General features: G+C 44.9%; 1 protein-coding gene and 1 long non-coding RNA gene across 3 annotated transcripts in view; one reads left to right on the forward strand and one right to left on the reverse strand.

Annotated features, from left to right (window-relative positions):
- Positions 1–19,128, forward strand: part of Ankfy1 (ankyrin repeat and FYVE domain containing 1) — a 72,385-nt gene extending 53,257 nt beyond the window's left edge. The window contains exons 13-25 of one of the 2 annotated variants that reach the window (NM_001107018.2): positions 540–638; positions 863–1,016; positions 2,507–2,675; positions 4,027–4,145; positions 4,736–4,892; positions 5,956–6,156; positions 7,543–7,719; positions 8,640–8,787; positions 9,868–9,958; positions 10,204–10,328; positions 11,454–11,600; positions 14,830–14,920; positions 15,348–19,128. In NM_001107018.2, the coding sequence (NP_001100488.2) occupies positions 540–638; positions 863–1,016; positions 2,507–2,675; positions 4,027–4,145; positions 4,736–4,892; positions 5,956–6,156; positions 7,543–7,719; positions 8,640–8,787; positions 9,868–9,958; positions 10,204–10,328; positions 11,454–11,600; positions 14,830–14,920; positions 15,348–15,480 (1,811 nt within the window). In that variant the 3' untranslated portion in view covers positions 15,481–19,128. The remainder of the gene's footprint in view (positions 1–539; positions 639–862; positions 1,017–2,506; positions 2,676–4,026; positions 4,146–4,735; positions 4,893–5,955; positions 6,157–7,542; positions 7,720–8,639; positions 8,788–9,867; positions 9,959–10,203; positions 10,329–11,453; positions 11,601–14,829; positions 14,921–15,347) is intronic. The other variant, XM_087571961.1, reaches the window with a different exon arrangement.
- Positions 12,360–14,639, reverse strand: LOC148002949 (uncharacterized). Its single transcript, XR_015631786.1, has 3 exons — positions 14,246–14,639; positions 13,766–13,898; positions 12,360–12,707 (listed from the first exon to the last, which is right to left on the reverse strand). It is a non-coding gene; the product is annotated as an uncharacterized LOC148002949 (long non-coding RNA).
- Positions 19,129–27,480: the final 8,352 nt, after the last annotated feature.

Raw genomic sequence — 27,480 nt, forward strand, 5'->3', positions numbered from 1 at the left:
GGTTGGGTCTGATGCCCACCATTGAGCTGTGGAAATGGGTTTTGGGCAGTTGTCTTCAGAGGCCACTGCTTCTGTTTGTCAGTCATGCACAGCTATTTCGTGGCTATCATTCGCTTACGTTGTTGTCTTGGGAGTAGTCTATTCTTATGTGTCGAATGTTTAAGTTTTTTAAAAATTAATTTATTTTAAATATTTTACTTCAAAGTAATAAATCTCTGGATTTCCACTCTTCATAAGAGATAACTGTTTGCTTCCTTTGAAAAGCAAGTATATTCTGGCTAGTCAATCAGTTTATAAGTGAGTCTTAGCTTCTAGAATGCCTTAAATGGGATCCAAAGAGTCAGGTATGGTGACTCATGGCTGTAACCCCAGTACTCAGGGTCAAAGACAGGAAGATCTCCAGAAATTTGAGGCTAGCCAGGGCTACCAGTGAGACTGTTTTCCTCCTTTGTTCTTCCTCAATTAAGAAAAAATTAAAAGTGACTCTGTCAGTCATAGGATGGTAAAATCAAGTTTCTTTTTCTTTTAAAAATATTCAGCCAATGCTCTTCACGCCACCAACAACCTACAAATTATTCCGGATTTCAGCCTCAAGGATTCCAGAGACCAAACTGTGCTCGGCCTCGCGCTATGGACTGGTAAGCTATGCCAAATGCTGTTGGCTCTCAGGAGATGAGTAGGTGGGTAGACTTAGAAGGGGCCGGAGGAAGTGGTGGGGACTAATCATTTTGTTGTAAAATAACTTTCTGCCTTTTACATTCACTGAAAAATTGGCATCTTTGAGAAGCTTAGAGGGTCTGTTTGTTGTCAGAGAAATAGGAAAATATGGTAATGCATGAACTGGAGCTTGTTTATTTCCCAGGCATGCACACAATTGCTGCCCAGCTGCTGGGCTCTGGAGCTTCTATCAATGACACCATGTCAGATGGACAGACATTGCTGCACATGGCCATACAGCGGCAGGACAGCAAGAGTGCTCTCTTCCTGCTGGAGCACCAAGCTGATATAAACGTCAGGTGCGACAAAGTGGCATGTTCTCTTGTGACATAATTAATTGAGATGCTTTAGAATCAGAGCCTAGGTTTTAGAAAGAAAATTCTTTTTTAATTTCTGGTTACATAAAAAAGGAGAAACGGTAGCACTCAGAATGTACAATGAAGTCAGGACTGGACAGCACACAGCTACAATTTCAGCTTCTTAGGAGCCTGAGGCAGGGGATAGTTCAAGGTAGAAAGACTGTTTCAGAATGAAAGTTTGAAGAAGAGCTGGGCACTGAGCATAGGAGTGCACACTGATTCTAGCACTCTGAAGGGGGAAGCAGACAAGTCTCTGGGAGTGCAAGGCCAGCCTGGTCTATACAGGGAGACCCTGTCCCTAAAGCTAAAACGAAAGTTGGTAGGAACGCAGCACTTAAGTAAAGAGCTCTGATCCCTGCATTCAGTCTCAGGACCTCAGAGCTGGTGGTATATAGAAAGAGGATGACGGTGTAGCTCAGTGGTAGGCAGTCGTCAAACACCTTTAATGCTCCAGGTTCAGTCCCTAATTCATGTCCTCTAACAAAGTACAGACAGACATAAGTATGATCTGTGGACATGTATAGCCATAGCCAAGCTCTACTCTGTCTTTCCTGGTAACTGTCAGAGCCAGTGCACAGCATCACACAAGTCCTATAAAGGATGATCCAGACAAAAATCAGTCTTTAGTAAAATTTCAGTTGCAACAAGGAATACCCCAATAACTAAACAACTAAACCACAAACAGGCTTAAAGGGGGAAAAAGGTTTTTAGTTTTAAATTTATATATTTAGGTAGCACATGTGCTATGTATCCACATGTTCCTCAGTGTGTTGTAGAGGTCAAAGGGCTTGTGGGAGTCCATTATCTCACCACACGTGTTCTGAGGATCAAACTCAGGTATCAGGCTTGGTTAACAGACCTGCTGAGCCATCTTGCCAGCCTCAGACTTTTATCATTGTGTATTCATAGGATCCTTTCTCAGTTTACAGTGTTAAATGATGCTGAATTACAGAGTGGGGGGATGAAGTGTGAGGGTTTTGTTGTTTGGTTGGTTGGTTTTTGTTTTGTTTGTTTTGTTTTTGAGACATTCTCATGTATAACAGGTTACCAACTCTGTAACTAGGATAACTTTAAATTTTTGATCGTCCTCCCCCTTCTCTCACTGCTAGGCTTGCTGGCATGTGTGCTGGGGATCAAACCAGGGCTTCATGTCTGCTAGACAAACACCCTACAACCACATTCTATCTCTAGCCCTATTTGTTTGCTTTCTATAGTACAGTAGAGAGAAATGGTTTTATTTTCTTAAAATAGCTCAGTAAAGACAAATAGAGCTGACAGGTTTGATTTTCTTGAGAACAGTCTAGAGACTAACTGAAGTGGGTTTCTATCCTCGTGGCATTATATCCACCTGTATAAAACCTGTAGGATGCTGTTTTTCTCAGGCTGCCATTACAAGCACTGGGTTTACTGTGTTGATTATGTCTTAATAGGACTCAGGATAGGGAGACTGCCCTTCAGCTGGCCATCAAAAATCAACTTCCATTGGTGGTTGATGCCATATGTACTCGAGGAGCTGATATGTCTGTGCCAGATGAAAAAGGGAACCCACCACTGTGGCTTGCCTTGGCAAGTAATCTGGAGGACATTGCTTCCACTCTGGTGAGTCATGCAAGACAGAGCCTCTGCTTACAGATGAGGGTATGTTGTGTCAAATACAGATTAGTTGCCTGTATACCATCACAGAAGCAAAAGGTCAGCCAAGTAACAAATCCAAGTCAAGGACAAGCAGTGGAAAATCATGTTATGAAGTCCAGGATAATGGGGCTTGAGAGATGGATTAAGGCAAAGGACCCAGAGTTGACTTCCAGCACCCACATGGTTTGCAATCGTAACTCCAGTTTAGGGAATCGGATGTTCTCTTCTGACTTCTGCAGGCTCCAGGCATGCACATGGGCGTGCAGACATACATACAGGAAAAACTCCCATATGCATAAAAATAAAATAGGTTGGAGGTTCAGTGAGGCATGGGTTGTATTCACCTGTAATCCCAATACTGGACAGGTAAGGCTGTGGCATCTCTATGAGTTCAAGGCCAGAGTAGTCTACAAAGCAAGTTCCAGACTAGCCAGAGCTATCCAGTGAGACTTTGTCGAAGGTGAGAGGGAAGGCACTGTAAAATTCACCTTGGTGCTGGCCAGCACTTTGTGTGCGTTGTCTTTAAAAGACTACAGAGAGGAGGGCTAGAGGGAAAGGATTCCCTCAGGCATCTCCTAGTGGGGGCTTGATTTGATGCTGTTACTATCTCCATATTAATAAATCCCCAAATTTTGGGGTTGTCTGTGTTGTTGACAAAACAGGTCTAAAAGGAGAGGTAAACCTGGGGTTTCTCATTTATCACTCACTCTGAGGGCCTACAGTATGACATTGAGGCATTTAGCCAGACGTGTTAATCAACTGTTTTGAGGGATTGCCTGTCAATTACAGGTGTGTCTTGCTGAGGGACTTTGGAGTGCACATGTATACAGGCACTGTCCTAAGTAGAACCTAGCTGTAGAGGCACTAGTGTATATTTCTGAAAACTATACCTCTAGGACCTAGTGTAAGAATTTCGAAGAGCAAATTATATTTATTTATTTTTTTATGTATGTGGTATTTTGCCTGCATATACATCTTTGCATGCATGTGCATTCTTGGTGCTCATGGAGGCCAAAAGAGGGCATCAGATCCCCTGGAGCTGGAATTAACAAATTATTGTGAGCTAGAGTGTAGGGAAGGGGAATCAAACCTGGGTCATCTAGATGAGCAGCCAGTGCTCCTAATTGATAAGTCATCTCTCCAGCTCTCAAAGAACAGATTTTAATTAGTGTTTATAATACTAATGAGTGGTTATAATAATGATATCAGTTACTTACTAACTATGCCTTATCTGAAAAGTAATTGTTCAAAATTGAAAATAAAGATTTTCCCTTTTGCTCGACAACATTTGTGAGAAAACTGTGTTTCTCTGCAGGTCAGACACGGTTGTGATGCTACATGCTGGGGCCCAGGACCCAGTGGGTGTCTTCAGACACTTCTGCATAGAGCCATTGATGAAAACAATGAGTCTACTGCCTGCTTTCTTATTCGCAGGTCTGTGAAGCCAAAGAATCTCCCTTTTTATTCAGTTTACTGCAAATTACCTCTTTTTTTATGTCAAGTTACCTCAGTCTTGACATGCTTTTAGCTGGCCTTGACTTTAATAATTAAGATTACCATAGGTCACTGTTCTGAAGTGTCAGGTCATCTGAGAACCAAGCTAGTTGGGGAGCCAGATTTACATGCTGGGATCAAAACAGTCTTCTGCTTTGGAGACTGCTTTGACCTTCAGAACCGTTCTTACTGTGACATCAGGAAGATATGGGCTTATCTGAGCACCACAACACGTGAATCATAAAAGGGTCATAACCCTCTTAGAGAGTAGGAAATGAGGAGGCAAGGTAACCTAGGGAACTTTATGAATAGTGGTCCTCAAAAGGTATCTACAACGGTTCTGATTCCCAGGTTGCCCTAAGACCAATACAAGAGAGCTATGGAAGTAGTACCTGTCCCTAGGGCTTGGTGCTGAGGACCAGGTTAGCAGGGCGTGGCAATGATGGCTTTGTTGTTAGTGGGTGAAGCTGCTGTTCTCTAGCACATTCTGGTGGGCAAGGTGGAGAGTGACCTTCTATTTCCTACTTCAGTGGCTGTGACGTGAACAGTCCCAGACAACCAGGTACTGATGGAGAAGGAGAAGAGGAAGCCAGGGATGGGCAGACTCCTCTGCACTTGGCAGCCTCATGGGGGCTAGAAGAGACAGTGCAGTGTCTTTTGGAGTTTGGCGCCAATGTCAATGCACAGGTATATAGTTTTACTTTTCTGGGCGTGGGGGGGGGGTGAACTTAGAGGAATTGTCTCTTGTGGCAAGGAACCTTACACATTCCCTAGTTCTAGACTTCTGTTTTACCACAAACCATGTTTTAACATGACATATAGTGACTTTGAGTCATATAGCCTGTCTGGTAATTGACTTGATTTCAGGTTCATTCTCTGTATCTTGTTCTTCAGCATGAAGAAGGTTGTTTTATTGTTCTACCTTGTGTCTTAGTCCCTTATAGATTTCCACACAGAAAGGCTTAGTCTCACCCTGTGGACTGAGCACTGTATTTAGGATAGCATTCAGACCTGTGGAGTGAGTAACTAATGTGTGTGTACATATGCATGTATGTATGTATGTGTGTGTGTGTGTGTGTGTGTGTGTGTGAGAGAGAGAGAGAGAGAGAGAGAGAGAGAGAGAGTTTGTGTGTGTGTGTGTGAGAGAGAGTTAAAGATTTATCTACTTTTTATTTTATGTATTTGAGTTGTTGCCAGCGTGTATATAAGTATACTAGCTGTGTGCCTGGTATAAGAAGAGACCAGAAAAGGCACTATACTCTTGATACTGGATTTGCAGTTGTAAGACTCCATGTAGGTGCTGGAGACTGAACTGGGTCTTCTGAAAGGCAGTCAATGTTCTTAACTGCTGAGCCATCTCCCTAGTCCCAGCATCCACCTTATTTTTAAGACAGGGTCTCCAGTTGGCCAAGGACATGGACAGCCAGGCTGCCTGTCTTCCCCTCCCCAACACTAGAATTAGAAACCCATGCTTTTTATATGGGTCCTGAGGATTAAGCCCCAGTTGTAAGTTTGTGAAGCAAATACTTTACTGCCTGAGCCGTCTCCACAGCTCCAGAAACCTGTAAGGATTTACACTGTGCTGTGTATATGGGAGCTGAGGATGCTGCAGCTCTTCTAAGAAGGTGTGGTGGGGAGAAGCTGCTGGTCACCCTTATGCTATCCTCTTCTTAAAGGTTTCTTCCCTTTCATATTGTCCCTGAATTTTATCTTTCAACTAGACATGGGAATTTGTGCTTCATCTTCATAGGATGCAGAAGGAAGAACAGCTGTCCACGTGGCCATCAGCAACCAGCATAGTGTCATCATTCAGCTGTTGATCTCTCACCCCAGCATTGAGCTGAGCATACGGGACAGACAAGGGCTGACTCCTTTTGCCTGCGCCATGACTTACAAGAACAATAAGGCAGCTGAAGCCATTCTAAAACGAGAGTCTGGTGCTGCTGAGCAGGTCAGTGTCCAGTCACCACCATTCCCCACAGCAAAACTTACCGTAGTACCACTAACTAAACAGCTCCCTTCTACACAGAGATACTTGCTTTGAAATTAAATTCCCCTTTTCTGAGCATTGAACAATTACAATATCCTGTGCCTACTGGCTGGGGTGTGACTATGTTCCCCTGTATTTCAGCTACTTGGTGATGTGGTGGGAAAGGGATTTCAAATGAGGGCTTGGCATTAGAATTCTGTCGGTATGTAGCTGGGCCCACTCTCTGCATTTGCTGGATGCTTTAATGATGAATGTCTCCAAACATATTAAAACTGAATTCGAGGTATTTGTGATATTGGGGGACTTTCTGAGTGTTTCCACTTAGCACATTAATTTCCAGTTCTGGGACATTTCTTTACCATCTGCTAAATCCTGCTTGCAACTTGTTTATCTACAACAGTGAGGAAAATGAGGGTAGTGACTGATGTGTGGTGAAAGCTGGAATAGGTTTATCAAGTCAGACCATAGAAACCGGATTCCAGCTTGCTTAAACGACGTTGCCAAGATGCACAGGTAGCCATTTATGGATAAAATGAGATGTGGGGCCTGCATAAAATGCAGTCCTGGCATGGAGATGACTGCTTGCCAGCACAGGCTTTGGTACCCCACCTTCCTTTATCATTTTCCCAAGTGTTAAAGTTGCCCTTAACATTACTTTGCCCACACTCAGACTGTGAGGCAGTCATGAATGGGGACAGACCTCTCACATTTCTTCTCCAACTAGTATAAAGCTGGTACTACTGATCTCCATCCTTTGCAGATTTTATTACCCCAGCCCACTGTACATGTGGTGGAGGGGGTGGTGATGGTGAGGCAGAGTATGGAGCTAGCTGTTGTCCTCTCTTAAGCACTGTACTAGTGATGTAGTATTCATTCCTGTAACTACAACCATGCTGAGGTTTGACTTGAGGGATCTTCTGGCTACTTCATGCTTGTCTGGCATGCTGCTGTTACCTCTCATTGTGTGTGACTCTGAAGCCTCTTTGGCTGCTCAGAGATGAAGATGGATATCTAGTTTGATCAAAGCAGAGGCCTTGCAGCTTGCTTGTCATATTTGCTTCTTCCTGAGCACTTCTTTCTGCCACTCAAATGCCTTCCTTCATTTCTCACTTAGTCTCTTCTTGACTTTCCATGTCTGGTTCCTACTGGGGGGGGGGGGGGGGGTGTGCAGCTCCTTTCTAACCACATTCATGTGTGCATGTGGTTGTGTTGGAGCTCTGGAACTGAGGAAGGATGCTTCATGACCTTCCCAGCACAGCAATTATTTCAGCTTGTGGCATGCAGTGGGATCCTGTTCTTTAAGGAGAACGGGTTAATAGTATGATTCTTTCTTGTTTGTTGCTGTAGGTAGATAATAAAGGTCGGAATTTTCTTCACGTGGCAGTTCAGAACTCTGACATTGAAAGTGTCTTGTTCCTGATCAGTGTCCAGGCCAATGTGAACTCCAGAGTCCAGGATGCTACCAAGTTGACCCCTCTGCACCTTGCTGTTCAGGCAGGCTCAGAGATCATTGTCCGGAATCTGGTAAGCCAAAAGGAAGCATAAGAAGCCAACAGAAAAGGACTGGAGGTCAGCTGTGTTGTTTCCCTGCTACCAGGAACTCAGTTGAGACTTTTCCTCCTCCCTCCCCTCTCTCCCTTCCCATCTTTTTTTTTTTTTTTTTCCCCAACTAGCAGGCCTGGAACTCTATGCAGATTAAGCTGGCCTCAGAGTAGCAGACATCCACCTGCCTCCCCCTCCCAAGTTCTGCCGTGCCCAGATTGGCTGAGAATTTAAAATAAACCATCTCTTGATTTTCCAGAAAGAAAATTTTATGTTTACAATAAAGAGTAAGTTAGGGGGTTGGGGATTTAGCTCAGTGGTAGAGCGCTTGCCTAGCAAGTGCAAGGCCCTGGGTTCGGTCCCCAGCTCCGAAAAAAAGAAAAAGAAAAAGAAAAAGAGTAAGTTAGAAAGAATCCCCCTAGGCTCTTAGATAGTAATTCATGTAATTAGATTTGAGCTTAAGTCATAAAGCCTGACTTTCCAGCCCAAATAATGTTGGGAAAGGAACAAACCCAGGTAAGAAAGGGTGTGGTGATTGGGCAGGGTGTATGTCGGTATTTTAGATAGGATGAGTTTATTTGAAATTTGAGAATTACAAGCAGTAAGGACATTCTTATATAGTACAGTGAATACCCTTGTATTTCTTCACAATTATATACTAAAGTCTTAGAATTTCTGTGTCCTAAGGAATAGCCATTGAACATAATGGTAGATCATTTGCCCTTGGCACAGGTCTTGCTGTATTTGCCTCAGTAGGAAGATGTGCAAGATCCTTATGCACTTCCTCTCTGCCAGGAGGCTAGATTATTAGTCTCTGCAGATAAGAGACCTGTCTGCAGACTTGGCTTTGCTGATGGGGCCTTACATTATGGGAGAGGCTGATTGAGTAATCAACTTAACAGCTTCTTGCAGGAGCCAAGGTGAATGAATTAACCAAGCATCGTCAGACTGCTCTCCATCTCGCTGCACAGCAGGACCTGCCCACCATCTGCTCAGTCCTCCTAGAGAATGGAGTGGACTTTGCTGCTGTGGATGAGAATGGAAATAATGGTAATTCCTAGGCAACCCCTTATGTACAGAGTTGTGTGCTTGGGAAGGTTGGCTTATACAGGAGCAGAGCTCTAGGGAGGTGGCACACCTATCTTGCCACTGAGCAACTTCTCATTTTGATTGCAGCTATGGTGGTCTAAAGTGGTTGGGTTTTTAATTACATTTTTAAAAAAAGATTTTATTTGTAAATTACTTTAAATTAAGTGAAAGGGTGAGTCCTGGTGTCCTCAGAGGCCGAGGCATTAGATTCCCTTGGAATTGGAATGAGTTGCCTGCCTTTGGTGTAGGAATTGGACTAAGGTCCTCTGCAAGAGCAGTATATGCTCTTAGCTTCTGAACTGTCTCTATAGCCCAGTGACTTACTTCCTTTTTTATGTGCATTTCTACAGGACAGTTTATAGGAGTCAGTTCTTTTATACATGTGGGTCCTGGTGGTTAAATTTAGGTCTTCAGGCTTGGTGGCAAGTGCCTTTACCCATTGGTCCATGTGGCCTTTGTGTGTGTGTGTGTGTGTGTGTGTGTGTGTGTGTGTGTGTGTGTGTGTGTGTGTGTGTGTCTATCTGTCTGTCTGAGTTCCTTTTTCTTACCGCTCTGACAATGCATCATGATCATCATGGCAGGTAGCATGACAGCAGGTAGGTAAGCACAGTGCTAGAGTGAGCGGTAGCTGAAAGCTCATGTTTGAGCCACAAGCATGGGGTTTGGGGGTGAAGAGCAAGGGCAAGTCATGATTGATCATCGTGTGGCTTTTGAAATCTCAAACTTCAAGCTCAGTGACACATGTCCTCCAACAAGGCCACACCTCCTAATCCTTCCCAAAAAGTTGTACCAACTGGACACCAAACTTTCAAATATTTGATCCTATGGGGGTCATTGACATTCAAACAACCACCGGCATAGAAAGCAAGGCTCATGAGATTGTATTGATGACTCGTGAGGGGGAAGAAATGAGCTATGAAAGGACAGCTCTCTACTTGGCTGGTCTGTTCTCTGACTGAGTACATTGAGATGGGGTGGAGAGGAGATAGATTTTTCTATCTGTGCTTTGAGACTTGCACAGTAAAATGATTTTCTCCCCAGCTCTTCATCTTGCGGTCATGCATGGTCGACTCAACAATATCCGGGCTCTTCTGACAGAGTGTACAGTGGATGCTGAAGCCTTTAATCTGAGGTGAGTGTATCTGGCTGGTCCCAGGCGTAGAGCAGGGTCTCTCTGGCCCATTGCCTCACTGAGTCCCAGATGCACTTCAACAGCTTTTGGTTCTGTAATTTGATTTGGATTTTTGGTAATTTTGATTTTATAATAAATATTTTATGTCCTTTAGATTTAGTTAAGATCCAGAATTCAGAAAATTCCTTCTTTTGTGTGGCAGTTATGACAGATACATGTCTAACCTTTGTAACTCATTTCATCAGAGGCCAGTCACCACTACACATTCTGGGACAGTATGGCAAAGAAAATGCAGCAGCCATCTTTGATCTCTTCTTAGAGTGTATGCCTGAGTATCCTCTGGATAAGCCAGATGCAGAAGGCAACACAGGTATGTAAATAAGGTATCTGACTCAGTGTCTGTTGAAGATCCCTACCATGGTATTTGGTTTCTAACCTCTGAAGTGCTTCAGGTACTCCAGGACCACATCCCCATGACCAGGTGACCTTCACATTGGTTGTAGTTGTCCTCATCTGCCCTTTACTCAGTTAACCAGGACCTTTCACTTCCCGTTTGGTTGGTAGAGATAAGATGTAACCAAGATTCAGGAAGCTCCAGGAGATGTGCTTCTATCTATAACATGCTTGGAAGAAGTGGCAAGGTCTGTCCAGGTGCCTTCTCGAGAAGAGCAGTATGCGGGCTGCTCCAGGAGCTCACTATCCTGGGGTGTTGACATTATTACATTAGGCTACTTAAGGAGCATCATTGCCCAGGGTGTAATGTTAGAGGCGGGTAGGGAGAGACTTGTAGCCAGGGTTCTGATTTGTCGAGACTTAGTTTCAAGTAGCTCATTGTGTTACGTTTTAGTAAGACGACTGGCCTCCCCATTCCCATGCCCTCATTTGATAATGGAATTAAGAGCCCTCATGTTACTGCATCATTTTGAGTTAAAAATGTAATGAAGTGTCTGGTAAGGGGAAACCAATGGAACTGCTGCTAGTTGTAACTTTGTAGAGAAGAATAGAGTAGCTAGATCAGAACCTGGCTTCCTGCTGGGCCAGCATTCAGAAAAAAAAAACAAAAACAAAAACAAAAGAGGTTCTTTAGGGTAGAAGAACATTCTGGAACATTCCTATGCTGATTTTTATTTCTCTGTATCTACTGAAATCTCAGGTCTTTTACATTAGTTACACGCAAAGAGCTTCGTCTTTATTGTAACAGCAGTGATTTTTGACTAGGGAAGCAACTGAGAAGTAGTTCTCCCCCATGTTCCCTCCCTTAGTCTCTCTAGATACAGACCTCAAGGTGAGAAACTGTGTGCAGTTCTAATACCATCTGGCTTCTGGCTGGACCCTTCTTTGGAAGACACTGTAGATTCTCCCTGGCGTTCTCACAAAGGCGTCAGATTTGTTTATGTCTACCAAATATCCCGCCAGTGTTCTACTCTCCCCACCCTTTAGCAGTAGCCACCTAGGGCTAGTGGGAAGTAGCCTGACCTGTGATTTTGTTTTCTAGTTCTGCTCTTAGCATACATGAAAGGGAATGCCAACTTGTGCCGTGCCATTGTTCGGTCTGGGGTTCGCCTTGGGGTGAATAATAACCAAGGAGTCAACATTTTCAACTACCAGGTTGCCACTAAGCAGCTTCTGTTTAGATTGTTGGGTAAGTGGCGTGCTTCTAGTCCCTCCTCTTGGTGATCGTGTACAAGTAGTGGTGATCTTCAAATCTCATAATTTACTCTGAGATCTGACCTGCTGTTTGCAGGCATCATGTAAGGCTATTTCTGTGAAAGAGTAAAGGCCTCTTTTCAGAGTGTTTAATGTCCCTGTCATTTTCCCATTTCCCCTAAACTTTTAAGATGCCCACAAGCTCTCAGCTGGTCATACTGACTAGACCTCCTGGCTGGTTTTATTTATTTAAAAGACATATTTGTATGAGTGTTTTGCCTGCATGTATGCATGTGTATCATATGCATGCTTGGTGTCTGTAGAGGTCAGAAGAAGACATCAGGCTCCCTAGACTGGAGTTAGGGACGATATTGAGCTATTTCTCCAGCCTTAACACTGCTTCTTAGTTCTGTGTTTTTATTCCTTTCTTCTAAGATGGTAGCAAGAATCTGAATGGCCTAAGCCTGGTGTGGTAATGGCAAAAGTATAATCCCAGCAGGAAGATCAAGAGTTGAAGATTAGAGGCTAGAGAGACCTGGGTTCTAATTCCACATGGGAATCCAGGGCCCTCTTCTGGCCTCCATGGACACTGTACACATGTAATGTAGGTAAATGCAGGCAAACCACTCATACAGATTAAATTATAAAAAAGAATAAAAAGTTGAAGGCCTCTGGCCTTCACAGTGGCTGTGTGGTAAAGGTGCATATACTCAAGTCTGAGAACCGAGTTTGACCCCAAGAATCCAGGTAAAGGTTATCTTAGTTTTGGTTTTATTGCTGTGAAGAGACACCATGAACACATCAACTCTTTTAAAGGAAAACTTGTAAGTGGGGCTGGTTTACAGTTTCAGAGGTTTATTTAGTCTGTTAGGACCGTGGCAGGAAACATGGCAGTGTGCAGTGCAGGCAGACGTGCTGCTGGGAGTGGAACGGAGAGTTCCACATCTTGATCCGAAGGCAGCCAGGAGACTCTGTGTCACACTGGGCACAGCTTGAGCATAGGAGACTTCAAAGCCTGTCCCACAGTGACACACCTCCTTCAACAAGGCCACACCTCTTCATTGTGCCACTCCCTAGTGGCCAGGCATTCAAGGACATGAGTCTGTAGGGCCATAAATATTCAAACCACTGTGTAGGTGAAGAAGGCAACTGACTACATGACTGTTCTTGTACGTGTATAACACCCCACCTACTAATAACAATTGTTCAAACACGTTCAAGGCCAGTCTGAGCCAGTATAGCAAGTCAGGGGTGGCAATGACAAAGAAAATGAAAATAGCATAAGGAAGGAAGGAGACCGGACAGAACATATTGGATGCTGTGTAGAGTAAGGTCTAGTGTTCTACCGCATGCATGTTAGTGCTACTGTACTGACAGTCATTTTATACTTTATAAAGAACTAGCATGGGATGTAAAACCATGCCAGGGAGCTTGGTGGGTAGAGTCCGTTCTCTGCTCTTCTGCAACTCACAGCAACACCTGGGTGCCCAAGAGTCAGAGAACCCCCCACAGGTCCAGCTCCTGTTTCTCCATCACCTCAGACTGTTTCCCACCCCTGGAGTGTGAAGCCCAGCACCCACCCAATGGCCCTGTGGGGAAATGCAGTCAGGCCCTTCCAGTGTCTCACCTCCCCTATGGAGTCAGACCAGCGAACTAGAAAAGAAGAATTCACGTGTGATACAAAGATGCTAAAGCTTTAAGGATATTGGTACCTCAGATCCTCATACCGTATCCCAGAAATAAAATTCGTCAAGTGTCAATTTAAAAGTTTTTAGCGGGCCAGCAAGATGGCTTGCTACACAGGCCTGATAACCTGAGTTCTGTCCCTGAAACCCACAGAAAGATAGGAGAGAAACGATGCCACAGAGCTGTCTTCTGGTTGCCGTACACACACCATGGCACACTCATACCTGCTTTAGTCTTAAAGATTTTTTCCAAATGGAGCTAGAGAGATGACTTAATGCTGGCTGCTCTTTGAGGATCCAGCTTCCTTTCCCCACATCTACATAGTAGTTCACAACCATTTATAATTCATTTCAAAGGATCTGACATGGCACAAAGACATGCATGCAAATAGAATGCCCATAAATGTAAAAATAAAATGAAAGAAAAGGTTTTTGGGGGTTGGGGATTTAGCTCAGTGGTTGGTAGAGCGCTTACCTAGTGAGCGCAAGGCCCTGGGTCGGTCCCCAACTCCTGGGTCGGTCCCCAGCTCCTGGGTCGGTCCCCAGCTCCTGGGTCGGTCCCCAGCTCCTGGGTCGGTCCCCAGCTCCTGGGTCGGTCCCCAGCTCAGCTCCGAAAAAAAGAAGAAAAAAGAAAAGGTTTTTTGTTGTTGTTGTTTTGGTTTTTTGTTTTTTGGTTTTTTTTTTTTTTCAGGAAAAAGTTTTTAAAGGCTTTTTAAATTTATGAGAACATGTGTACTTAAATGAGTTAGATGAGTTTATGTGCCTCTCTTTCATGCAGGTGCCCTTAGAGACTAGAAGGATGCTCCTTGAGATTGAAGTCCTTAACCTCTGAGTCATCTCTTTAACCCTAATAATAAACGTGTGTGTGTGTGTGTGTGTGTGTGTGTGTGTGTGTGTGTGTGTAGAAAGCTTTGTACTGTTGATCTGTACTGTTACTTTTCCCTATGCTATATACCTTGTCAGTCTTTTCAGCACTCAGCAGGAGCCTGTGGCAGTGCTGTTTCCAGAAAGCAGCCCATCTGTCGCCCTTTCCTGTGCAGAGCAGCACTGCCCCCGGGACAGCTGCCGACTGACAGAAGCTGTGCATCTTCTCTGCGTTAGTCCTTCAGGCCATCTCTGTTGATCCCACCAGACTGAGTGACTCCAGAAATCTGGCAATCCCTATGTCTCTTCGTTGTTCACATATCCTGTGTGTCTATTCAAACATGTTCAAACAACCCCCAAAACCCACAAATCCTTCTTCCTTGTTTCCTTTGTTTTGGTTCCCTCTCCTGTGCTTCCTTCCAGCCCTTCAGCTTCTGACAGTTTCTCTGTGGTGTGGTCTCTGCTGTCTTCACCGTATGATGGGTGCCCTTTACATGCTGCTGAGTCACATCTTCAGCTAAGTCTCCTTCTGTCCCAGCCTGCCGGGCAGGCGCTTATTCTCCAGGCTCCTCTGTGAAGCTATTCCTGACCAGTTGCAATGTCACTCTTCCCAATCCAATGCAGCCTGCTGCTTCCTGTCCTACTCCTTACTAAGTAGTCTTTTGTATGTTACAGATATGCTCTCCAAGGAGCCGCCATGGTGTGACGGCTCCAACTGCTATGAGTGTACTGCCAAATTTGGAGTGACAACTCGGAAACATCACTGGTAAGACCCCAGCCACTGCTGTTTGCAGAGGAGCAGGGGCTTCAGCCGAGGTCAGCACTTCCATACTTGTCCACATGAGCCATGAACCCTTCAAAGCCTTAGCCTTCTGGGCAAAAGAGTGGGCAGATGATAGCACTCACTGAGCAGGACCCCAGTGTGAAGGCAGAGTGAAGAAAGAAGCAGCACTCAGACTTGTTCTTCACTGCCTCACAGGGTGCCAAGGACTAGACAGCATGTGTGCTTAACCTCTTCACTTTGCTTTAGCTTAGCTACTAGTTAGTATCATGTCAAGAACTAAAGATCATGCGTGAACTGGTGTGACTTGGCTGGTAGTTGGCAGAGTTGGCCCCAGATGCCAGAGACTGGGCTGACCCTTTGGGACGTCTGCCCTCCAGTGCCTCTCATACTTCTTTCTTTGCCTCCACAGTCGTCACTGCGGCCGTCTTCTTTGCCATAAATGCTCGACCAAGGAGATTCCTATTATAAAGTTTGACCTGAACAAGCCTGTGCGGGTTTGCAACATTTGCTTTGATGTACTGACTCTGGGTGGAGTCTCTTAGTGATGCCCCAGGAGGATCCAGGCCTGCATCCTCTGGCACCTCCCCAGCAGCTGCTCTACTCACCAGCTTGCCTCCTACCCAGAGCAAGAGCTGGCAGTTGTCTTCCTGCGGCAGAAGACCATGGTGTGATCCCTGATCGTTTGAAACCATTCTGTATGATTGTCAGTGTGTCAGACTGTGGTCTATTGCACTAGATATCTCACTGGTGGGACCAGGCCAGTTTAGCCTATGTGACAAATGTGATAGGAATCAGCTAGCAGCACACAAGGACACTTGGAGACAATGTTCCCTTCTGGTAATGTAGCGTCCATCTCAGAGAATTCACCAAGTCTTCCTGCCTGGGCTTTCTTAGAGGCAGAGCCTGACAGAGTAGAGAGCAGCTGCCAGATGAGAGCTGGTTACTCTAGGGTGGCGGCCACCCTAGTGGTTATGGCCTTTAATGCACAGTGTTTTCATAAAGATATAGGAACCTCCTGCCCTCAAGTCTTTAATTTCTTTAAGCTAAGCTGTATTTTTAGTGAGCTGCCCTTTTAAAAAGGTGAAATCTTTCTAAACAGGGTTCAAAGATGAGAGCTGAAAAATTGTGGCCTTAACAACTGAAAGCTTTACCAGTGTTGCTGCTGCTGGGTGTCAGACACCTGTGGTAGCTTACACCTAGCAGCTGTCTCATTCTCTCGTCTTGCTGCGTCCTGTCTGTGGAGTCCTCAGTCGCTGCCACTTGAGTGGTGGAAGAAATGCACTTTGACTGTGCTGCACTTTTTCTAGAGCTGTACCATTGGTGAATCCAGTTCAAAAATCCATGTTCAAAAATGCCATCATGTACTCTTCTATCAGTGGTTCTGATGGCCAGCTCAGACTGGACCTCAGCACACACTAATCTTAAAGGGAAAACTGCCAAGAAGGAAGAAATTCATACTCATGAGAAAGGAGATGGGTGTGACTTTCGTCCAGGTCCTCTCTCCCTGATATACCCTTCCCGCTCAAGCCTTGCCTTGCATGCTGAGTGCTAGTGCTGCCAGTTCTGGGTAGCGCCATGCCTCCTCAGAGCCAAGCAAGCCAGGGTCCTGGCCAGCTGTCAACAGCCTGCTTTAGAAATGGGGCTGAAATGACGAGCAAGGCTCCGAAGCACAGGCCTTTGGTTTCTGCTGCTGCCCATACTTGCCCTGCGATGCTGGGCCTCTCTAAAGTGTGGCCAGTATTTTGGGTTGTTTCTGTTTTAGAATTTTAATTTTTTTTTTATTATATTGCACACTGAAAGAGAAACTTATACCACTGTTTTTCTTTTGTTTGTTTTTATGAAACAAAACCACAATTGCTCTGAAACTCAGAGATGAACAATGTCTGATCATAGTCAGAGATTAACTGTCAGTCACTCGCACTGGTGTTTGAGACATTTGGTGACCCGACATTACCTGCATTAATGGAGTATGGATGGATGCATGAAAGGGGCTTCTTTTGACGTCACTTTCTCTCTTGGAGAGTGGTGGCTCTCTATTATAGAGTTAGACATTTTACTGCCTAATTATGTATAAAATGTGCTGATAAACCAGTGTGCTACTTTCTAAAAATACTTCTGTGATTTATATGTATGCTTTTTATGTTAACATTAGCTCGTATGCAGTATTTAAAAGGAAGGGTTACTTGGAGGAGTGCCATTGTCCACTAGCCGGTGACTCACTTCATATAGAATGTTTCTGGAGACATTTAGTCAGTCTTGGCCAACAAACTATAGGAAGCATGTAGTCAGTTTCCAATTGTTATCACCTAAAAAGGACCACAGAGACCTAGAGTTAAGTTGATATCATGAGTCTTTAATGGGAAAGGTAATAACGGTTCGGTTTTGAACCAGGGTAGTCAGTGCACATACACCTGTTCTTCCTTGCTTATTCTGGAAAGGGGGAACTAGGAAATCAGGATGAAGCTGATTATTCTGTCCTTGCCCTACCACACCAGTTTCAGTAACAGTCTTGCCTGTAACTGTACTTAGAATCTGAAGATCATGCCTAAAACATATGTAGGTTCAAGCTTTTGTTCCTTCAGAGGTCAGTGTAGTGATTAGCTGTGGCTGAGAGGGACTGTGTGACTTGGACATTGGTAGCCATGCTGTAGATGTGGCTCAGGCTTTCTTCACAGCCCCAATCCCTCAATCATGCCCTGCCTACTGCGCTGCACTCCTGCTGTACACTGCCCTGGCCAGGACCAGACTTCTCCATGTGTGTCTCTCCTGTGCTCTCTCCATGCTGACCAGACTTCACCATGAAATTTGCTTAACTGTTCTTGTTCAGTCTTAATCAGTACCTTACAAACTAGCAGCAAAACTTCATTTATTCATTCAAAAAGTTGTCAGTTGTAAATGAGCCAATCAGGAAGAATCGATTTTCCTGAACCACAATTGCTGCATCAGTTGACACTGCTGCGCTCACCTAGCTTTCTACCTGCCTCATGTTCCTCGCTGCTCTGCTGTGCAGTGTGTCATTGTTTTTCTGTTTGGTCTTTAAAGACCAAGGTACAGATCGTGTGCTTAACTAGTTTGCTATGATCCTCTAACACAGCAATGTTCCACAAGCTCAAGTGCCTACACTGAGGACTCCCTTGTTTCCAGTTGTCTTTTCATTGGTGTCTCACTCGGTGATATGTTAGAACACGAGTTTTGGGCCTATTCCACCCCAATAACCAATTCAGTCCAGACTGAATATTAGACTGCTCAGTTCACCTGCCATATTCTCTCCAAGGAGTGGGGTCCACATGATGTTTTTGTCCTCTACCTCAGAGCCATGAGTTGTTTCTGACTACCCATCAGCTTTTCCCTCTCCTTGAATGGGTCTTTCATGAAACTGGGTATATGGGTCTTACCACCCTGCCCAGTTTGTACCCATCCTCCATACGGAACTGATCCTGCACTAGTCTTGTTTGCAGGCAAGGGGTGGAGGACAGACAGATCTCCATCTAGGGTTTCCTTACCTGGAGAAAAAGAACAGTGGCTGAACTGCCAAATGCTTAGACAAGAGAGGAAGCAACAACAGCATGTAAATGTAAATCTCCTTCACAGATACTGGCTTCCTTCAGGATCAGCCCCCTAGAGCCACCTGAAGCTCCAGAGCTCCCCTGCCAGCCCAGCAGAGGAAGCCGCTCAGCAAAGGCCTCTGAGCTATGCTCACTCTACAGAACTAATCTAGTGAAAAACTGAGTATGTGACCAGTTAACTAAATATAAAATCCCCAGATGTTGTAGATGCCTTAAAGACTTTCTCTGGAGGATCATTGCCTCTTCTGTGGAATAAATAACATATTAACTATTACAACTGACAGCATTGGTTTTCTACAGTGAGGGAATCTGGGACTGCTGGACTTACTGACTTGCCAATTTGGCAGCTGTGTAGAACTGGATGTTCCATGACATCCTTATGGTACCAAGGACAGCAGCAGCAGCTGGGCCAAAACTGCAGGCACATGTTTGGATAGATCACTTTGGCTCTCAGACTGCTCTGGTGGTGCTCAGTGTGGGAATGGCAGCAGCAGCTGGGACCATGGCGCTTAGCAGCATTGTTTCTTTGGAGTCTGTGTAATGGAATGTATTTTTCAAATATTGATATTTTGATTTTCTGTAATAATTCCTTATAATAAAATGAGGTAAAATTGTGAATTTAAAGTGTAAACTTTAATTAAAGACATTTATAGCTACTTCTAAGCCATAAGTACCAGTAAACATTAAAAAACAATTTCTAAAAATTGATAATGTGAGGGCTGGAGAGTTGGCTTGGTGGTTAAGAGTAATTGCTACAGAGGACCTGGGTTCCATTCTTGCACTCATGTGAAGGCTCACAACCTCCTCAGGTACTAGGCATCCAAGTGATACACAGATGTACATATACGCAAAATACGTATACCCATAAAATAATAAAAATAATCTTAAAAATATATATTTAAAATTGGTTTGTGAACAAATGCCTTGAACAGCTACCCTCAACTTTTCTTTTTTTCTTTTTCTTTTTCTTTTTTCTTTTTTTTGGAGCTGGGGACCGAACTCGGGGCCTTGCGCTTGCTAGGCGAGCACTCTACCACTGAGCTAAATCCCCAACCCCTACCCTCAACTTCTCATATTCTAATATTCCATGTGGCATTTATTGATAGACATCACAAGCATTTTGTACAGAGTGAGCAGATGCTGCATTCCCTGCCTCTCCAGTGCAAGCTCTAGTTTATGGTGACACATGTGACTGCTGATGCAAAATCAGCTGCCTGACACCATAGAAGTTGTCCAGAGAATCCTCCGTTATTCCATTATTTCAAAGCAACTATCAGAATTAACCACGATGAGCTTCCCATCAGCCAAGATTTAAAAGGATTAGGGCAGGGGTGATGGCACTGTGGGCTTCAGATAACATCAAGGAAGGTTTAGGAGTCTGCAGATTAAAATCTGGTTCATAAAGCCTTGCCCAGTCTAGTACCAAAAATAAAAATCTAGTGAGTGAACCTTCAGGATACCTATTAGACTAATGTGTTCTGTTCCCACCCCTCTTACACTGCCCCTAACTCAGACAACTAGCTGTAGTGATCTAACTCATTCTGTTTGGGCTTCTTAAGACCTTGGATGGTCTCATCCCCTTTAATCCTAGCACTCAGGAACCAGGTTCGGGGCTGGGTAGAATTCAGAACAAGGTCCTCGATCAGTTCATTGTGCTCTGCCTGTGAGTATAAGCATAGATGTCCACAGTCCACAAATATATGGTAATGGATCAGTCCAGTGTGAGGCTGATGGATTCATGGTTCAAGCCCACAATGGCAGATCTTTTTATGGGAGGCGGGGAGGGACACAGGGTCGCACTATAGCCCTGGATGGCCTGGAACTCGCTATGTAGGCCAGGTTAGTCTCCAATTCAAGGATCTGCCTGCCTGTCTCCCGAATGCTAGGATTAAAGGGTTGTGCCGCCATGCCCACAACAGTTAGACACCAACTGAAGAGCCGGGCAAAAGTTGAAATCTACTCTGCAGTCTGTGGCTGCTGAGTACCCGGGCCAGGTGGGCCTGTGTGCACAAGGCCGGTGAGGAATAAACAGGAGGCAGCTGGAGAAATGGCTCATCGATTAAGAGCACTGACTGCTCTTCTAGAGGTTCAATTCCCAGCACCCACATGGTTGTTCACAACTGTAATTCTATTTCCAGGGCTTCTGACACCCTCACATAGACATACATATAGGCAAAACACCAATGTACATTAAACTTAAAAATTAAGCAGGAGACTAATGGAGGGAGGGAGGGATTTTCCTGGCAGAAGGGAGGGTTTCTGTGGAAACACTGTAGGGATTACAGAGACTGGAAAGGGGGTAAGAGATGCCAGAGCAAAGCCAAATAGTCAATGTAGACCCCTCTGCTGCAGCGCTGCATGTGATTCTCAAAGATATGGGGAACCCCGGGAGGTTTCAGTGGGAACTTCCCTGAAGAAAGACGACCAAGCACAGCAGAGAAGAAGCTGGAGCATCAATATTTGCTGGCCTAAAAAAAAAGGAGACCAGAAAGAGGAGGGATAGAAAGGAAGAGCTAGCAGGCAGGACATAAGGGTACAAACTGGCCTGCCAGGAGTTCTGATCACTTGCCAGACTTTTCCCTGGACAGGATGTAGATGGTGGTACTGGTCATGTGGTGGTGTCCTGACCAAAATCAACTTGAGAGGAAAAGGTGTATTTTATCTTACACTTCCAGGTAATAGTTCACCACTGAGGGAAATCAACAGGAGCTCAATGGAGCAGAAACAATAAAGCAGCGCTGCGAGCTGACTTGCTTGGCTGCCAGCTTTTTCTGCCTGTTTAAAGGCAGAATCTTGCCATGTAGCACTGGCTGTCTAGAACTCATTCTATAGAACAGATTGGCCTCAAACTTGGAGATCCGGCTGTCTCTGCTTCCCAGTGCTGGGATTAAAGGTGTGTTCCTCCATTCCTGGCTTTAGCTACCTTTCTTGTACAACCAGGCCTACCTGTAAAAACTTGTAAAAGCCTGAGGCTTAGTGCCTCAAGTCTGCTAACCTAGTCCTAGTCCTGGAAGCTTCTAGCCTCCACACAATCCTATTTAGGCCTTTGAGACTTGATGCTGAATAAGTGCACCCCACTCTAGTTCTTTCTGAGCTCTGGCTTCCTGGTTCATTCAGTTATTCTGGCTCAAACTTCTCTCCAAACTTTCTTAATCTGGCTTCTCTCTTTCAGTCTTGCCTGAATTGCCTCTGCTTATCAACTCATATTAACTTTGGCAATATGTTCTAATCTTTTGGCTCCTTCTCAATCTCTGCCTTGATCTGTCATCACCTGTGTCTACCTTGTTCTCTCTCTGCAACCTATCTCTGTTCAACTGTCCCATTGAAACTGTTTCCTCTCTTCACACTTCTCCCTTAAGTAGCTTTGTGAGGTTCGAGTTGGACTTCTACCAGGACCTCTTAAATGAGACTCACAAAGCAGTGACCAATGCAAAACCAAGAGTTTTATTGTTCCAGAACGTTGGGGCCGCCCCACTTCAAGAGGGAGATGACCCTGATTAGGCTCTAAAGAGGAATTATATATATTTGATAAGGGCAGAATTCAAACATCAGTAACTGGGCAGTGTACTATTGGTGGATCGAAGCGACCTTCAAACTGACTTGTGGTCAGTGGACCATTTGGGACTTTCCAAGGGGGTCGGTTGGGAGTCACAGGTGGCTTGGTCTGATAGTTGACTTGTAGTTGTTCTAATTCTTAGTGCCTTGAGGTTTGTGATAGAATTTTCCCACTGGCCTCAGATTGAACCCAACTCTAGTTCTTTTATTCCCCACTTTTCTTTGAGCATAGCTTCAATCCTGAAGCTTATAGTTCTCTAGCTTGTACTCTTTTGATTCTCTGCTCCCAGCTGTGTATACTGTTGCCTTCATATCATTAACTGGGCTGTATTATTCATTCTCTTATGAAAGATACTAAGCAGTTTAAAATGCAGGGGCCAAAAGAAATAAAAGCAAAATTATCAAGAGTCCTAGCAAGGTGGAAATCAAGGTGGTAAACCAGGAGGAGCTATTGAACCAAGACTCAAACCATCCATGGACCTGTCCTCTTTCTCTTCTTCTCTTGGCAAGACCTTCTCTAATTTTGGCCATGGAATCTTTAACTATTTTGGACTGATCTATGTAAAAACTGGATTCTTCCCAGAGGGTTGCACAGAGACCCCCTTGCTGGAGGAACAAGAGGTCTAGACCACGTTGGTTCTGCAAGACCACCTCAGAGAGAGAGAGAGAGAGAGGTCAATGACTCTTGTAAATAGGAGATGGAAGTCTCAATTCTTTCAATATCTGCATCTGTAGCTATCCTGAGTTCTTGGTATCTCCATCCCTTGACTTAAAGGTTTCCATCCCATCTATCTAGTATTTCTTCAAAAGAGTGGTATATTAGCCTTGGGATAAGTAGAACCAGGACACAGATATCTTTTGTCCAGCTCAGTACTTGTGTGTGAACACAGGGCATGAGGCCCATGGAGCAAGCCCACCATCCATTTTGGGGCAGCACATGATGAGATCAGTCAAGGGGGCTGGGTTTGGTGGATATAGGGTTGGATTCTCTAAAGTATGGAGGGGGCTATCATATGAGCTGACCAAATTGTCAGAAACAGGGACTCTGGTGGTTTTGGTGGCACTATGGCCATTTCTTTTTTTTTTTTTTTTTCAGTTACTACTGTACTTTATTGTGTTCAACCAAATCACCATGTTACAAAAATAGCAAGCTGCCATAATAAAAAATAAGGCTCCTCTATCCAGCACCAGATAGCATCATTTTACTTTCAAGCCTAGAAATTGCACACTTGTATATAAACCAATCGAAGATGAGGATTGAGAGTTCATCTTGGTGGATTTTTCCTTTGATGAATATGAAGTGTCCTTCCTTATCTTTTTTGATGACTTTTAATTGAAAATTGATTTTATTTGATATTAGAATGGCTACTCTAGCTTGCTTCTTCTGACCATTTGCTTGGAAAGTTGTTTTCCAGCCTTTCACTCTGAGGTAGTGTCTGTCTTTGTCTCTGAGGTGTGTTTCCTGTAGGCAGCAGAATGCAGGGTCCTCGTTGCGTATCCAGTTTGTTAATCTATGTCTTTTTATTGGGGAGTTGAGGCCATTGATGTTGAGAGATATTAAGGAATAGTGATTATTGCTTCCTGTTATATTCATATTTGGATGTGAGGTTATGTTTGTGTGCTTTCATTCTCTTTGTTTTGTTGCCAAGACGATTAGTTTCTTGCTTCTTCTAGGGTATAGCTTGCCTCCTTATGTTGGGTTTTGCCCTTTATTATCCTTTGTAGTGCTGGATTTGTGGAAAGATATTGTGTAAATTTGGTTTTGTCATGGAATATCTTGGTTTCTCCATCTATGTTAATTGAGAGTTTTGCAGGATACAGTAACCTGGGCTGGCATTTGTGTTCTCTTAGGGTCTGTATGACATCTGTCCAGGATCTTCTGGCCTTCATAGTTTCTGACTATGGCCATTTCTTTATTGGGTCCCACTGAAGCAATGAGAACTTCTATCCTAAGCCTGACAGTGAAAAGGAGCCCATCATCATATCTGTGTTTATAGTGTCTAAGCCTCCAGGTTTTTCTCTTGAGCCAGCTACTATTAGCCTGCTTACCTGTTTCGGTGAAGCCTACAAGTAGGGGGGGTTGCATGCCCAAAATTGACAGGGAGAGGTTGTTAGATCTGCATTTAGTTTCCTTGGTTAGGTTCCTCCTGACTGTAATCAGGACCCAGGAGGAGGATGGGTCCCAATAAGGATCTCCAGTAGTCTCACATCCCCAACTGCCACAGCAGGAGTCAGCCCTCCACACCTGTGCTGGTCTCTCCTGGTAGGCTTGTCCCAGGGGCAGACATAGACAGGGGTATTACGAAGGTGGCACTACATGTTGGGTCGGCTGCAGCCAAGGCCCCAATCTCCCAGACCCTTGGTGTGTTTAAGAGTACAGGAAGGCCATCTAACCAAGTCCCGTCTGCTGTGGGTATATCCCTCCCAAGAGTCTAGTCCCCCAGTCAGTTGACATAGGTCAAAGGCAAGCGTTGGCTGCCATGTGTAAGGGGGTGATTCTCGGTCACTGTGGTCACCTCATCTCTCATGAGGGTCGAAGTCACGCTCCAGGTCAGCTTGGCTGGCTAGTAGGGGCTTGTCCCTCTAGCCATCTTCTCAGCTGGGAGCAGGATCAGGATCAGAATGATTCTTGGCAGGAAAAAGAGTTCCTTTTTCCATAGGCCAAGGAGTGAGTTTGATCTTTAGAGGGTTCTTTGTGTGGGAAATGCTCCAATCTCTGTTCCAGGAAGAATGGTCAACCATGGGCAGGCAGGTAACTGGCTTTACATAAGAGGCATGTATCCAGGCTGCAACTATGTCCACCTTTACAGCCATTGGTGTGGTTAGGAGGACTATGTAGGGGCCCTTCCACCGAGGTTCTAAAGTCTAGGATTGGTGCTGGCAGACGTATATAGCATCTCTGGTTTGAAACTGATGGGGTACTTAAGTGGTTCCCTGGAGCATGAGAAGCAGAAAAATTGGACCAGATCTCCCTCTGAACTGTCTGAAGGGCTATCAGCCTCTTTATAAGTTCATGGTTGCCTCGGTTGGTAATCTCAAGGTCAAGTCCAGAAGCTATCAATGGGGAATGGGATCCCCAAGAATCTCAAAGGGAGTCAAATTCATCTGGTAAGGGGTGTTCTGAGCTTGGAACAGGGTCAAGGGAAGGAGCACCACCCAGTCACTCCAGTCTCTAAGGTCAATTTTGTCAAGGTCTCTTTTAGAGTTCTCTTCATCCTTTCTACCTGTCCTGATCTCTGGGGATGATATGCACAACGGAGTTTCCAATTAGTCCCCAAGACCTTAGCAAGCCCTTAACTTACCTGAGATATGAAGGCAGGCCCATTTTCTGATCCTTGACCACCTTAGGTGCTCCAAACCTGGGAAAAATCTCTTCTAGTATCTTCTTTGCCACCATTGTGGTGGTCTCCTGTTTTGTGGGGAAGGCCTCCACCCATTCTGAAATGGTATCTACAAAAACTATTAAGTATTCATAACCATACTCCCCAGGCTTGACCTCAGTAAAATCTACTTCCCAGAAGACACCTGGTCTGCTTCCCTTGGGCCTTTTTCCTTTCCCTACCTTGCTGTGACAGGCATTTACTTGTTGACAAACCTGGCATCTTTTTTATAAAAAAGATTTATTATATATAAGTACACTGTAGCTGTCTTCAGGCACACCAGAAGAGGGCATCAGATCCCATTACAGATGGTTGTGAGCCACCATGTGGTTGCTGGGAATTGAACTCAGGACCTCTGGAAGAGCAGTCAGTGCTCTTAACCACTAAGCCATCTCCAGCCCCATAACTTTTCCTTCTTGTGTCTTTCATTGTCCATCTCTTTTAAGGTAATAGTTGATGAGGTAACCAGAGATTTGAATTACTTCCTCTGGGGAGTATTGTAGAAGGGGACAACCCTTAGTTCAGTTGTCCACCCCCCTTTTCTTTGTCTCTATTAGTTGAACTGTGATGGTGACCGGGTCTTTAGTAGCAACCTCTTTCACCATTTTATTTGCAAAGTTGTTTCCCCTAGCTATGGAAGTCTCTCCTCTTTGGTGGCTTGGGCAGTGGATGATGTTCACCTTTAGTGGTTTGAGGAGAGCTTCTAAGAGCGCCTTGTTCTCGGCTTTGTTCTTAATTTCCTCGCTGTTGGATGTGAGGAGCCCCCTCTGCTGGTATATCGCCCCATGTACATGAGCAGTGGCAAAAGCATATATGCTATCGATGTAGACATTGATCTTTTTGCCAACTCCCAGATCTAAGGCTCTGGTGAGTGTGATCAGTTCTGCTTTCTGGGCTGACATTCCAGGGGGCAATGGCTCTTTCCAGAGCACTTGCCTGTCTACCACGCTGCTCCAGCCTTGTGCTGCCTGTCTAGGAGATAGCTGCTGCCATCAGTGAACCATTTAACCTGAGCATTGGTAGTGGTTGGTCAGAGAGATCCTTCCGCTCGATAACCCAACTTGCTCTGTTCTATCAGCAGCTGCTTAGTGCCCTTGAGACAGTCTTCCTCAGTCTCTGCTGCAGTTAAAAGGTCATCTACATATTGCAGAAGGCTCACCTGCAGGTTAGACTCATGGTAGAAGGCAAGGTCACGATGTAGGGCCTCATCAAAGAGGATTGGCAAGTTCTTGAATCCCTGGGGCAGCCTGGTCCAGGTGAGCTGTCCCGTGATCCCTCAGGATATTCCCATTCAAAAGCAAAGTACTCCTGGCTTTGGGGAGTCCAGGTTAGACAGAAGAAGGCATCTTTGAGGTACAAAGCTGTGTACCAGGTCCTGGTAGGTGGTAATGAGCTCAGCAGGGTATAAGGATTAGGTACTATGGAGTGTATGTCAGCTGTATGCCAGTTTACCTCAGGCAGGTCCTGCACTGGGCGATAGTCCTTGGTAACAGTTTTCTTGATGGGCAGGAAAGGTGTGTTCCATGCTGACCGGTACTCCTCAGGATCCTCAAGTCCAGGAACTTCTTAATGTGAGGCCAGGTCCCCTCCCAGGCCTCCTGAGACATGGGGTACTGGTGTATGGATATTGGGGTAACCATGGCCTTCAGCTCTATATAAATGGGGGTCTGGTTGGTAGCCTTCCCCATGCCTGCTGTTTCAGCCAAGGCCTAAGGGTACTTTTGGATAGGTTCTCCCTTGGGACCTGTGATGGTAGAGCCCTTCGGGAGGAAGTGGATCTGAGCGCCCATTTTAGTAAGTAAGTCTCGATCAAGGAGGGGATAAGGACATTCAGGTATGATGGTGAACAAGTGGGATTGAAGGACCCTAGTTCTTACTGAAGTGTAAGAGCTATTAAGAGGCTTGGCCTGGTAGAAAGTTGTAGGTTATGGAGTTCCTGTGAAGGACCCTAAGGGTTTTCACCGGCTTTATACCCACTGCCTCAGGTCAAGGCTAGGCCAAGTTCCATTCTCCACCCACAGTTCTGAAGAGGAGCAGGGAC

Source organism: Rattus norvegicus, chromosome 10 (assembly GCF_021556685.1).
Source record: "Rattus norvegicus strain SHRSP/BbbUtx chromosome 10, alternate assembly SHRSP_T2T, whole genome shotgun sequence".
Classification (NCBI taxonomy): Eukaryota; Metazoa; Chordata; class Mammalia; order Rodentia; family Muridae; genus Rattus; species Rattus norvegicus.